Below are 14,948 nucleotides of genomic sequence, written 5' to 3'. Positions count from 1 at the left end.
GAGCTATCAGAAACCGGCAAAGCGTGAGACACGCTCAGATTGACGCGGAGCACTCAAAAGCTTGTGCAGTGTGTATTGACCACCAAGGAAGAGTGCTGAACCCATAGACACAGCAGCTAACAGCATCGGACTTCAGAAGCCATGTCAAGTCCCATCTTTATTATCCTATCCCAAATCATGTGGGGGATCCTCCAGAGTCTTCCAAGTAAATGCCCCTTAGATTAAATTAATGACAGTTTTTTTTATGCTACGATGCCATGTTATTATCCAAAGCTCTTTCCTTCTTACACGTGGGGAACAAGCGTAGTATGCTTTTTTTGTGTTTAGTGCCTGTTATAAAAAGTTGTGCTTATCGTGCAGAAAACACAACTATATTAGATGCTTCACGCCCCAAAATGCCATTAGAATATAAGTATCACTTATATGTGTATTGCTTTTGTCAAAGTAAGACAAGTATCTCAACACAAGTCATAAGAATATCACTCAGGAAAGAACATCAGAAATCGTTCTTCCTAAACGATGAACTGCTGACCCTGGGCATACTGGTCCTGCTGAACGAACTGGTCCTGCTGAATAATCTGCTGCTGTGGCTGAGCGAACTGGCCTTGCTGAGTGATCTGTCCTTGCTGAGAGAACTGTCCTTGCTGAGCGAACTGGTCCTGCTGAACGAACTGGTCCTGCTGAGCGAACTGTCCTTGCTGAGCGAACTGCTCAGACTGGACGTACTGCTGATCGTTGATGATGGTACCCTGGCTCTGGTTCTCAGCCCAGAACAGCTCCGGGTGCTCCTGCCTCAGCTGGGCGTACTCGGGAATCTGAGCCGGCGCCACTGGCAGGTGGGCGGCCTGCGGCTGGAAGCCACCCTCGTTGGCCAAGTAATCGACGCGGTAGGTGTTGCCGTCATCGCTGATGTACTCGTAGCTGCCCTGCTGCTCCAAAGACCCGGTGTCGGGCTGCGGGCCCGGCTGGACGCGGCCGACCTCCTGCACCTAAAGGAAAACACAGCGCATGTAAAAATCAAGATACAAAACAGCTCTTTCGATGCAGCGAGATAAGAAAGATTGTCCTGCTTTTCTTTTTTAATATAAAAGCCAGTCTCTCAAGTGCATTAAGAACAAATATACTGGGGCTCAGTGCTGACGGAATGGTTGAACAGAGCAGTATCACAGACGAGAAGAGGAAGACAGGCAGAATGTAATCAACACATTGAGATTGTAGAGAAAGAAATGCGTCTTCCTTGCACATCTATAAGGTGCTTTGTTTTACATCCGCAAACGCCACATTTGGTGTGATGAAATCTTATAAAAAAATTGTAGGCACTAGGCATACCAATTAATTTGACCGAATGTAGGGACATCAAAATACCACAACCTTTCAAACGAGGTAACTTGATTTAACTATGTAAGTACACAGATACATTTCTAGGAAAAACGTCGTTTTCAGGGCAGCGTTCGACTTGCAAGTGCACGTCATGTGATTACATAAATGGATGCATGATACTAGAAAGTGCAGCTGTTAAGGATACTTGCCGGTTTGTAATAACGTTCTCAAGGCAACAGTGCAGGAATGAATCCCATTGTATGTACCTTGACCTAATTTTCATCGCCAGCAATAAGCACATGTGAAGCATGTTTTATTAAAAATGTAGATCTTACAAGTAAAGCTTACAAACAGAGTTAATGACTGGCTCGGCCGCAAGTAGCGGGCTCACCTTCTGTCCGTTGTCCTGCTCGTATCCGTACTCGTAGTTTCCGTACGGGTCCTGGTCGAACTTTTGGCTGATGATGCGGATCTGGGGCTGCTGAGCGCTGACAAACTGGGACTGCTGGTCGACAAACTGCTGGCCGCTACTGACAAACTGCTGACCGCCGCTGACAAACTGCTGACCGTCGCTGACATACTGCTGGCTATCGGCGACAAACTGCGGGGCTGCCGACACGGCCGCAGCCACGAAGACCAGAGCGAGCTGGAACAGAGGGTGACGCGTGAGATTAAAAACGATTAGATATGAATATTTGTTTAGCTATGGCAATGCCGCGTCGCTATTATTTCCTGAAGGGACTTGACATCAAAGTATTTTGAAGAGAAAATCAACCGTAGGATTAGAGAAAAGCAATGCAATGAATTGATTCGGTGTCTTTAAATCAATCAAATATTTTGTATTTTTAATTGAAGTTTTGCAACCATGCTAATGAGTCACCAATGTTCTTGACTGCTTTTTTTCGAAATGAGGACCATTTGATAAAACGCAATTTTGGTCCGGGAAGCTCAGGTTGCAGAAATAACCTGATATTTATCTCCTCTCCAATAGGCATCCCATGACCCAACACCTCACTTACCAGCTTCATGTTGGCTCTGTGTTGGCTGTGTGAACACAAAAGAAGATGTGATGTCTGTTCGCTGCCGACTGGTGTTATATATACCTCCCCTCTGATCGTTCCTCACGCCGTCCCCCGTTCTCGAGTGCTTGACGACCGGTCAGTCCTGTTCTGTACCATGTTCCATGAACTAGTACACAGCTAGCAACACCTCCGACATCCCGCGACTCTGGTAAAACAGGTCGAATAGACATTACCTCATCGCTGTTAGATATCAGGGCAATTTCACGTTTTTTTTGTGTTTGTGACGACAGTGGCATACAAGCGATAGGCATTCGATGTTTCTTTGCTGCTGAATGATGTTCGCACGATGCTTCTTACACCGGGAAGTGATTGTAACATCAACCAACGCTCAACGAGGTCCTCAATACTTGCCCATTGCCTATTTCCTACATCTACATTTAAGTTACTACGCATCGAATATAGAAGAGACATTGAAGCCGCTGCCGTTCGGCTCTTGATCGAGATTTTGCAACAAGCATCAGCATATTTTTTTAGGACGACGGATCCGTCAACCTATGTATGCCAATTCAAAATCCCCGTAGCAAAACAAAGACCATTCTAGGTGAGAAAAAAATAAAGCGCTGCTATTTCCGGAATTCGATCGGAAAAAATTCTGAGTCTTTTCGCCATAACCCTTTCTCATCGAAAATAGCTCACAGTCCATCGCCGGTGACATGTTTGGTGAGGCTAATACAAACTACATGGGGAGGGGCTGGCATGCCCCATATGTGGGCGAGAGCTCAGTGGTCTAATGATGTTGTCCATCATTAGCCGTAAGCCTACTATGTACTTAGTGTGTATAACATCGGTCTTCACAATTACAATCATTGTGTAACGGCTAACGCTCACCCATTGAAGAACAGTATTCAGTAAGCTGATACTGGGCGCTGTAACTATTACAAAATCCTTCAACAAGGTCCAGGGAAAACCGCAGCAGAATAGAAGCGACGAGGCACTTTGTGTTATACCAGATAACATGGATCGTTTCTAAATAGGTTAATAGGTAACGCGGCAGAAAATGTATGCATTAACCGGCAGAAACTGAAGGCTGTTTTTAATGTGACACTCACTATATCAAAATAACTATTAATGCAAATGAGAATAAAGCAATCTAAAACGTAAGAACTTCCATCTCTTGAGCATTCTAATAAAGAGGCTGGTGGGTCTGCTCGACAACATATACGCCGAATCGCGATTCCGGTCCAACATGGTCTCAAAAAGTAGGTCATAGGTCAAACTTCAAAGGTCATTTGGGTCAGGGTCATGAATTTGTTTAGGGTATGTGTAAGATGCGTTACGCAAGTGTACTGAAAGTTTCGTCGTACTGAAATCAGCCGCGTTTTACGCGAGTTATTTGCGAAGAAAACCCTTAGGGGGGGGGCCGCGCCTGCACCAACTCCCCCCACCCCCTGTGCCGGCGAGGGGGGGTCAAGTCAAGGTCATCATCTGATATAACCTCTGACAGGTTATTTTAGCTTTACGACTTCCTAGTGTAGTAGTGTGTGGAGCTGATTTCGAATAACACTCATTTCAACATTTGAGCACTGGTTTTGGTGCCAATGCAGCATGTTGGAAAGCTGTCAGTGGCGGTTAACACCTATTACTCAAAGCCAGCGGGACGCCCGATGGCTGACCTGACTTGACCTGACCCATCTTAACCTAAAGCATGATTACATTATCCTGGATTAAAACAACGCGAAGTTGGAAGTCATTACCCCGAAAAACATGACTAAGCTTCGCTTCGAGAGGTTCTAACGGGTCCCGATTTTCCTCAAATTTGGACCATTGGTATTTGGTATCTGACCTAGAATATCAACTGATAAGCTAGGACCTTAACCCTCGCGGGCCCGGGGGGGGGGACGTTTTTCGCCCCCCCCCCCTTGGCGAATATTTGCGATAGCTCCCGAACGCTTAGGGATAGGAAAGCGAAACTGTCAGTACCTTTTCTCCCATCAATTTGACATCTTCTGAAGTAAAAAACTTGGACATAGCCCCCTTGATGACGTCACAAGCTTCATTTTTCTAGACCCCTGCACGGCAAACTTCGGCGTCACAGACGCAAACTTCAAATAGCTGCTAAAAATAGAGTTTTAGAGATAAAGACAAATTACGGGCACGGTTGTGTAGCGTTTGACCTAGAGAAAAATAGAAAAATAGTTTTGGTGACCTGAGGTCAGAGGTCAGGTCAACGACCCCGAAATGTGGTTTTAGTTTTTCACAAATAACTTCGAAAGAAATGGTCCTAGAGCTACGGCAGCGGTACCATCGCATTCGCCTTGTCAAGCCGCGTCGAATGATATATATTTTGTTCGGAAAAGGTCAAGTTTTATGTTGACCTCATGTGACCTCGAATAACCTCTGGTTGACCTTGACACATGAAAGGTCGTTTATGAAGTATTTATACCCGCTGATCACGAATCTGGCATCTATTTTACTCTAAGCCTTCATTTAGAGCTTCCGGATGGCAAAATTGTCTTATTTATTATTACTAACTTGAATTAGTAAAATAGCTCTAGCAGGGATATTCTTCAGTGACCTTGACCTTTGAGCAGCCTTGTATCGTAAGAGGAGCCACAAATAGGGAACTGATAAACCTCAAAACATTTCAAAACATCTTGAAAGTTAGCACGCAAGATGTGCGAAAAAGTGCTAAGTTTGAGGTCAATTTTGAGCGTGACCTTGACCTTTGATTTTGAGCACATTTTCGGAATCCTCAGACTCTCTTCTTTCGTTTGACACCCAATTTTGCCGGTTTGATGCCGCCTGCCGTCCTCTAGAAGGCTTACTTTGAGATCACTACACATACATGTAAGCCGGTTTTTGCCTTTGACGTTGACCTCTGACCTTGAAAATTGACCTGAAGTCAAAAATTTTAGGTGCTTTAGAATCGTCTCGTAAGGACCTTTCGTTTGGTATCGCTTTTGTTTCCGTAGCTCCCTTATTTACGGAGTTAGACAGGGGGCGAAAAACGCCCCCCCGGGCTGCGGTGGTTGGGATTACCCCCCGGGCCCGGCCGGGTTAACATTTGGTATTATCGGCATCCTCTCATCACGTATATCGTATATCACACTCGTTTTTCCGCGAAGCTCTAGCTTGATCAGAAGTCAAACAGCAGGGGGGGAAGGGGCCGAACGGACCCCTCCCCCTTTACGTTAGCGGATGGCACACTCCGTTATAGAAAGCACTGAAATCGACACTTCACTCAGCCAACTGTCACGAAAGCAGGCAGTTGGACGTTGGTGGTATTACAGCTTTCCACGGGCCACCCTAATTGTGTAGTTCGACGACATTTGATCGACAGTGACGGGTTTCCGAGAGCGATGGTACTGTCTCGGTGACCTCAGAGGGACTTCCCTCGGCTCGGAACGGTGACAGCAGGGCGGGCTTTGCATGGATGGGGCAATACGAAGGATGTCGGAACGCGTGTTGCAGTAGCTAAGCTATCACTCCACCTATGTTCAACTCTATATTGTGCACGAACACGAACATGTATGATATGTCCTCATCACGAGCGGGGCACTTCACAATTTTGCATTATCAAATACACATCTGTTGACTAGCCAAATTGCATATGGAAATTAGTAAAGGCGATTAAGTGTTTATAAGCAGCTTTCGGCTTTCGTTTTTTTTTCAAAGTTGAATCTCCTATACTTTCTCAGTGTTAGGTCATTTAGGTCGGAGTTGCCCGTAGGAATCAAAACGCTGAGTAAGCATGCATGAAAGATATGTGTCGAAATGTTGATACACGATTAGAGAAATCATAATGAGAAGTTGATATGCCTAAATCCCTAATTACTGAATCCGAAGTTAAACTGGCAGAGGTCTGAGGAATGAAAAACAGCCCGGCATGATCCATCATTTACCCCAACACCCTGTAGTACCCTGGCCGCCTACGCCTGGGACCTTATCTGGCACTGGCGGACACGCTGCATGACGCCCGACTTCTTATCAACTTGCAACGGAACGGGGCGGGTTGGGGCCGCGGGGTAGCCCCGCGCTGCATCAGTCGCCATTGCAGAGCGCTGCAATCAGTGTGTGTAGCTGTGCTCCGGCCATGGCCCGGCTGAGGCTGCCGGACAAGAAGGCTAAACTCGTGGACTGGCTAGCGACCAGATGCGGCTCTGCCCTCCACCTGCTGCCAGACACCCTTTCCTGGCGACCACTCTCCTCGGTCACCATCCCATAGCGCACCAAGCTCATGTACTTCGCGAGGATCTGGCTGACGCCGTGCGCTGGCTGCTGCAGGAGCCCATCATCAGGACACTGCTGGACCTGCAGGAGCCGACATGTCGTTACTGTGAGCAGAGCTGCGAACAGCTGAGTGTTGTGCATCTGAACCGCTGCGGCCTCAGCGATCAGAGTCTGTTCATGGCAGGCTCGGCAGCCACAAAATCGCCCCAGCATGAGTGATGATGGAGTTCGGTCCACTCCACTGGACGGACGCCGTGTTGGAGGAGGAGGAGCCGGACTGCGTCGCCCAGCAGGGTAAGCCACAGGTTTGGGCTCAGCCCACCGACACACCCGGCTTTGTGACGTTGCACTGGACGCGAACCACACGATGCGAGCACGAGGGCCCACTGGAGGCACTGCCGGCTGGCTCGATACGCCAGCTGACGCACCGCTTCTGTCGTGTAATGTGCGACGGCGGCGGTGTGGTCACTGTCAACGGTCCTGCGGTGCAAGTCAGGGACGAAGACACCGGACAGTTCGGCGTCGACCACGTGCCGTGTCTCCGTGCTCCCTGGTGGCCGGCGAAGGAGAAATTCCTTGGTCGTCGCCAGGTCACGGAGTTTCCGCCGCCGGACGTGCGTGAGAACATGTGCCGTTTTGGCGTCCACTAGTGCCAGTGAGTAAACCGGGCAGGGCCCCGAGGACATGTGCTGGCAGGTTTCCTTCGCTCGGGCCTTGATGGTGGCTATTCGCTACCTCAGTACTCTGCAAGTCGCGACTATTGAGGCCGTGAAGACCATGCAGGTGATCGATGGTGAGAGCGTCGTCTCGGGGACTGCCCTTAAGTCCAGCTTCATAATCAATGCTGTGCTGTGGCTAGTTCAAGACACAAAGAGTGACTTGTGGACGAGCATCACCGGCAGCGCTCAAATGGTGCTGGACTGGCTGGAGAGGAAACTCAGCAAAGGCAGGCTGCCTTGTTCTTTTACGAGGCCATGGACCTGGCAGAAGGGCTTAGCGGAGTTGCACGTCAGGACATGCTTGACACCATCCAACTACTCAAGAACCAGTCCACCCAACTCCTAGCGGTCCACTGCGTTGAGACGCTTGATCTGGTTGCACTGCTGGGGGAGGAAACCGAACCGCTCTCAGAGCGCCAGCTGCGTTTGCGGCTGGCTCAACATCTGATCATCAGCGGAGTGTCGAGCAGCATTGGTGCGAGGAAAACGGCACCATGGTGGCACCTTTGGTTCAGACACATAGTCCCAAACATGATCTTTGATATTCCGCTGGTGAACTGGTACCACCGCTGCATCTCTGGCACGTACACCTTCAGTGCCTACTGTTACAGGCGTGGAGCGTTCTGGACCCAGCAGATTTGGTGAACGGGGATCAGGAAACGGAATCCTACGAAGGCACCATCATGCTGGACGCAACTCCGCTGACGCCGCTTCTCTCCAAGTCTCAGCTAGAGTTCCTGCTGGGTGATGCAGCTGCCGTGGCCGCCTGGTGTCGCCGCCAGCTGCGGAGGCCTGAGGAGGAGCGACCGGCCGGCCTGACCGCCGAGCTGGACGCGCCTCGGGGCCGCGCTGAGGTGCTGCTGCAGCCTGAGCTGCTGCTGCAGGCGATCAGTAAGGCCGTGCCGAAGGAGCTCAGCCGGCGGAAGGCAGCGGACCACGAGGTGATGCTAAATTGGCGGCCGGATGAACGCGCTCATCAAACCTACCAAGACTGGAAGGTGATGCTGGAGGAGTGCTTCAGATCGAACCTGAGGCAAACACTCCGCGACTGCCTGCCGGAGCTTGACAGCATGCTGGTGGCCAGCGCGGCCGGTCTCTGGAAACGGCACCTGCAGGACTGCTTTCCAGTGGCCACCTGCAAGCCAAGTACACGGAGGCGCGTTGTCAGGGCCGCGACAACTGGCATCTGCGGCCCTGCTGATCAAAGACCCTCCAGTCGGGGGTGAGGATGCTCACAAACAGGTGATATGTTTGTTCCCGTGCTGTCAATTTCAGTTAATTGTTAAAACGAACTTACGGATGAACACCATGCAATGCATAATCTTAATGATATACTGAACATCTATATGACCTATGATGATTTCCGATCGTGGATTAACCCGCGCCCTGCTGGGGGTCCTGGATTTCCACGCCCTGCTGGGGGGGGGGGGTGTTTGAACACCCCCCCCCCCCTTAACTCGGCTCCTGGGCCACGTAGCGATACGCGGAAGGCGGCGTTCGAAAGAGAGTAAAAATAATGACGAAATCACTTCGGTCAATTTTTTGGTCAGGTCAAAGGTCAGGTCACCAGAGGTCATTGAAGGCAAAATTTCGCCGATTTCCAGGTCGAATGTCGAAAATTTCCAAGAAGCCAACGCATAACTCGGGAACCAATAGAGCTACAGCGCGCGGAAAAGCGCATTCGATAGCCCTATTAAACCCTTCTGAGTTCTCTCAGATTGACCTACGTCAACGGTTTTGCCTGCAGGGGCAAAAACTGCCAAAATAGCCGATTTTTTCTGAAACAGTTTTTCGATAACTTTTGACCCAAGCCTTGTACGAGCTTACTTTTACCGGCATCGTGTCTCTCGTCAAGACGCATCGAATGAATTAACTTGACCTTGAAAGGTCAACTTGAAAATTTGACCTCAGGTCAAGGTCATGACCTGACCGGAAAGGGTCATGTTGCATATCAGTCGATCCGTATCGTCGAGCTGAACACATCTAAGGCGTTTTCATCGCTCTAGCATGCCTCTATCAAAAGTTATTTGCGAAAAAACTGTTAGATACCATTCGTGACCCAAGATGACCTCAGGGCATAAACAGGGGTCACGGACACCATTTTCATGTTCAGTGTGTCTAAAACACTTGTAATTCAGTGTTTGGAAGTGTTTATAATGTCTTTCGTCCAAAAGAGGCGCATTTCAATTTTCTCCCATTGACTTATAATGGGGAGGTCGCAAAATTGACCTGACCTTAGGTCATCGATATAAAAATTCTGAGATATACATTTTGTACATGCTATTGCTCTTAGCAATCGCTGAAAGTTTCAAAGCGATCGGTCACTCGGTGTAACAATGACAGACATTGAAACTTTTTATGAGGTGAGGTCACTTCAAGTGACCTGGTGACCTGACCTTGAATGACCTTGGTCTGAAATTTTCACAACATGTGTAGAATTGATGTATGATAAGGTGTACCAAAAACGGCGGCTCCGCGCCGCCGTTTTTGAGATATTCGCGAAAAACCACAAGGGGGGGTGTTCAAACACCCCCCCCCCAGCAGGGCGCGGGTTAACGGTTGCAAAGCGGATTCGTAAGAACGTCACAAGATACCAGAGCTTTGAGACGTCTCAGGATAAGTCTTTTGGCTATTTATAAATCCAACTGAACTACCTACATCCGCCTAGCACCGCCGGGCGCCGAGGGAAGCACAGCAGACACAGATCAGTGGGCATTTATGAAAAATACTGCCATGACACTGTCGCCGTCGCTAGCTCTGTACCTATATCCAGTAGTCATTACTCATTACTCACTGTTCTTATATGCGTAATTATCACACACAGGGGAATTCATGATTCGATGTGTCCTTGGTCCATGTCTCACAGGTCGCGAGCCATTGATGCGTCGGTGACGTGACAAAAACGACGGTGTCGTTGCGTCATATGACGGCGATGTCTTCCCTTTCATAGCGGGCCAGACGGGTGATGCTGCTTGCGCAAGACCCCATGAACAAGCGAAAAACAGACACTGTGCACGTCAAATGAATGCCTGCAACGCTACACGAACAGGTTATAGCGGATAAACAGACCCGTTCGTGTAGAACTGCACCATATAGGTATGCTGACTAGACGCTGATTGCTAAGTTGACACGCAAATAAGTGTTTAATAGATGGAGTTGGGTAGAAAATTCATCACACCAAGGTAGCCAGGTTAGCCAGGTAGAGCGCTTCTGAAGATACAGATACAGATACAGATGCAGATATATTCGAGCCAGATCCACTCAATGGAGTGGCTTTCCACAAGCTCACGTCATACGATGGGGGACGTCATTGAAGACAATGAAGAAACGTGGAGACATTGAAGCCCGTGAAGGACATTGAAGAAACGTGGGGACAACAATGAAATTAGTAGCCGCGAATCTGGGGAACAAACGACCTCTCATGCAGGGTTGTATACCAATCAAGTCGATTGAATTGATTGATTTGATTCAACGCATATTTTGAGTTGATTGGATTGAGTCGATTGACTTTTCGAGATGACTGGTTGACTGACTCGTTTGACTTTAGCGACTGGTTGACTGATTTGATTCCCGAAAATTAGTGACTCGTATGATTGAGTCGATTGAATGGAAAGTTCAAATAAGTTTTAGTTGACGAAAAATAATGACACCAATTGATGACATCAAAGATCACAAAACTACACTGAAAACTGCTTGTCATCACAACTGCAATTATGGGGTAGATGGCCAAATAAAGAACAGGGCCTAAACATGAACAGCCAATTTGATTTTAACTGTAATAACTGCTCCAATCCTGGTGATAGAACCTGACGATGCACCTACCTACCTTTCTGCACTCAGCAGGAAACTTTTTTTTTTAATCCAGATGATAAAGTGCAAGGCCCTATATACTAATAAAGTGTGATTAATATAATTAACATCTCCACATCTCCCTCCACATCTCCTCAGAAACAACCCACTGAACTCTATAAATATCTGAAACCCCTACAAAATAACTGAAACAAAGCGCCGTTTTCGTCTCACTAATTACAGTAGCTAATTTGCTGCATTGTTTAATTTGCAGCAGAACGTTTGTTGATCCTTTTCTCCTGAGAGCCTAAGCATAACATATTTAATATATTTCATTTTCCTTAAAATATTTACAGAATATTATTAAGTGGTTTTATTTCAAATGAAATAATAAATAAAACGAAATTGGTGTTGTACAACCGATTTATTTTATGATGATCTACCATACTACATGATAATCAATGACGTCATCTTACCAAAAAATCAAAAGACGTAGAATAGGGATTTATAAAAGCTTAGCATTTTTTTTTCAAAACATTTATTTCACGCAGACATGAAACCTTCATAAAGAGACAAGGCACGCAACTCAGATCAAAACAAAAAAGCAGCTAGCCCCGTGCTCTTACAATCCCTCCTCTCCCATCCCTTCTGCGAAAGAAAAAAAAAACACAGACAAACATCGCCGTCCGGCCCGATGCCATGCCACACTCAACATTTGGATGTTTGGCACCGTCCAGATCACATGGTCAGCGGCTGCAGCGGCTACCCACACAGATGGTCAGCGGCTGCACACATAAATGGTCGCGCGACTAGTGTCTTAACAATCGGGAGCTTAGCATACTTATTGGCAAAACGTTTTCTTCGTTTTTCGCAGTCGCACCGTGCCGTTTTCGCGTTTTAATTTTCATTCTCCCTACTTCCTTTTTCCTTAACTTATCCTGTGGTTCCGAGTCCCTGTCCTCTCCATTTCCTTTTAAATATATTTTTAATGCTCATCCCTATCCCCCAGTCCTAACAGTTTCAAATTGTATTGCAATAAAATGTTTTGAATTCTTCACATATAACCTATCTACCTTCGTTGGTACTGTTGGTAGCCAGTGACACATCTAGGCAGGTAAGTAGGCACCTACCTGCTGTCCTGCTGTCTTCATAAAGCATACCTAATGAAGTTGTCAAATTTGTAGCACATTTTCAACACTTTCATTATTCATATGGTGTCAGTGTGGCATGAAACCTAGCTAGGTTCATTATGTTCAGGGTTCAATTCAGAAGAGCTCCGCATAACTCACATAAGAGACAGACAGGGGCTTTACACGGGGTAGATGGCCTGATGACTTAGCTGGAATATGGCCAAATTAAATTGACAACTTTTAGGTGAAAGGTGGTGATTTGGGTTAAGGGGCGTTTGTTGAAGTCAACTACTGGGTTATTTTGCACCCATAAAATGAAACTTCTGCTCCAATTCTACCCATTGAACCTCAATATCATGATCCACCTGTCCATCACTAGCCTTCCTTATACATAGAAACTTTGAATGGCATTGCAATTTATAATTTTAAATGACAATATTTTTATGTTTCTTCTGTAGGTAGGTAGGTAGGTAGGTAGGTACATCAGACTGCTATGGACACTTTTCCAAGTTGGTGGGGCAAAAAACCTAATGTATGTCTTGGTTTGAGTCGTTTGATTGAGTTGATTGATTCCTTTCATTGTCGCGTTTGAGTCGATTGAATCAATTCCCGAAAACTGCTCTGACTTGATTGATTTGATTGGTTTCCCAAATTTGTCGTGATTGAATTGATTGCTATTGATTGAGTCGTATACAACCCTGCTCTCATGTCACGGTAACGAAGGAACTCTGGCGTGAGGACCCATGTCTTATAATTCAGTTTTTCAATGCTTTCCTTGAAATAAAAGTAAACAAATTTATTAGACCAGCAGAATAATTGTAGTTTTCAAAACTGTGTTTTTCCTTTATAACGCTCACGGTTGCTGACAGTGCTAGCGCGGTGTCAACACTTTTAGCAATGTTGAAAGACCGGAGCATAGGTTTTGAACGCACAAAACGCAATAGGCAGCGAATATAAATGCGAACGTAACATATATATTGAGCAACAAACTATTCCTTCATCCACAGTCGTCTCCCTTTCACTTAACGACATCCCGAAAATCCGTTTATTTTACACTCGTACACTCAACACCAGTGTCAAAAATTCACACCTGCGTAAACGTTACAGCAACGCTGCTAAACGAGTATTTCTCGCTCACGCACGTGCATGACTGCACATTGGGCCCTGTCGGTCAATTATGGCTGGTCGCTGACGGCTGTCGCGCTGGGGCGACGGCTAATATGAAACAGGACGGCTGGTCCGGATTGGCCTCGGAGACGAATAAGCCGGTATATATGACGTGTGTCGACTCAGAGTGGGCATTACAAGGTGTCAGCTTGACGTGCGAGGGTAGTCTAGTGCGACAACATGAAACTGGTGAGCGCAGTGACGAGTTGGGTTGTACAGAATCAAAACATGAGAGTGACGTTTTAGTGTGGTGCCACAACGATAGTGATTTAAAAGTGCTACCTGTGGAAGGCCTGCCTCTTTGCGTTGTCTGTTCCCAACGGTTCCCGTTGCAGGATTGATTATGCATTCTGCTTTGTCTTCCCAGGCTGGTATGCTGATGATGGCGGCGGTGGCAGCGGCTGCCCCTCAGTTTGAATTAGGCGACCAGCAACAGCTCATCAGTGGCCAGCCATTGATTCGGATCATCAGTCAGAAATATGAACAGGATCCAGTCGGAAACTACGAGTACTTCTATGAACAGGACGACGGACAAAGGGTAAGAAGGATGGAGAGAAATATCGCAATTCAGGTGTAGTAAATTATTTTAGATCTGTTTGTGCATAAGCCTTTCTTTCAACCACTAGTATTTTGTAGGGAAACAAAAACATTTTGAATGCTCGTATATACGAATATTTTTTTGCATGGAGTCTGTGAAAGAGGCAGGAGCATTACATTTTAGGTAGCTAATTTCATTGCAAGGCGTAAATTTTTCTTAGCGACTTTCCAAAAATAATACGACAAATTATATGTGTAATATGCATAGATCATTAGCATAAGTATATCTAATTGAGGTACCGTATTACTCCGAAAGTGTCAGCTTTAGGGTCTAACTATCATTATCGTCCTGTTTTACTTCAGATGTTGGAGGCCGGCCGGGTTCAGCCTGGACCTCAGCCCGAAACCGGAAGCCTTGAGCAGCAAGGTTACTACGAGTACATCGGCGATGACGGCAACACCTACCGCGTCGACTACTTGGCCAACGAGGGAGGTTTTCAGCCTCGTGCTCCGCATCTGCCGCAGGCGCCGGCTCAGATTCCCGAGTACGCCCAGCTGAGGCAGGAGCACCCAGAGCTGTTCTGGGCTGAGAACCAGGGCGTCATCTTCAACGACCAGCAGTTCGTTCAGCAGCAGCAGTTTTCTCAGCCTCAGCAAGATTTCAGCCAGTCTCAGTTGTTTGACCAGCCCCAGCAGCTGGTCCAGCAGGATCTCCTCCAGCCTCAGCAGGTTGTTCAGCAGGATGTCAGCCAGGCTCAGCAGTTCACGCAGGAGTCCAGCCAGTCGCCGGAAAACACCAACGTCCCACAGCAGTTCATAAGCCCGCAGTCGAGCGGAAAACAGCAGTTCGGTGGCAGCGGCGCCGACGTGCCAGTAATTTTGCTCTGAATATTGTTTTCTGTTTGTAACATGGTGTACACCAAATATTGTTCCTTGTTGTTGTTACCAATAGTCAGTGAGCTAGTGACGTTAAATGCAGTGGATATTACGTTTGCCGAGTTTGATTGCATTGCAGTGAATACAAATGCTCAGCA

General features: G+C 47.1%; 1 protein-coding gene across 1 annotated transcript; it reads right to left on the bottom strand.

Moving 5' to 3' along the window:
• Positions 1–372: 372 nt before the first annotated feature.
• Positions 373–2,627, bottom strand: LOC122391814 (endocuticle structural glycoprotein SgAbd-8-like). The gene is made up of 3 exons (XM_043386109.1): positions 2,340–2,627; positions 1,712–1,966; positions 373–989 (listed from the first exon to the last, which is right to left on the bottom strand). The coding sequence occupies exons 1-3, from the start codon at positions 2,346–2,348 to the stop codon at positions 513–515; spliced, it is 741 nt and encodes a 246-aa protein (XP_043242044.1). The 5' UTR covers positions 2,349–2,627; the 3' UTR covers positions 373–512.
• Positions 2,628–14,948: the final 12,321 nt, after the last annotated feature.

The sequence above is a fragment of the Amphibalanus amphitrite genome, unplaced genomic scaffold, assembly GCF_019059575.1.
Source record: "Amphibalanus amphitrite isolate SeventyFive unplaced genomic scaffold, NRLGWU_Aamphi_draft 000456F_arrow, whole genome shotgun sequence".
NCBI lineage: Eukaryota > Metazoa > Arthropoda > Thecostraca > Balanomorpha > Balanidae > Amphibalanus > Amphibalanus amphitrite.
Note: the sequence above shows the minus strand (reverse complement) of the source record. Positions and strands in the feature narration are given on the sequence as shown.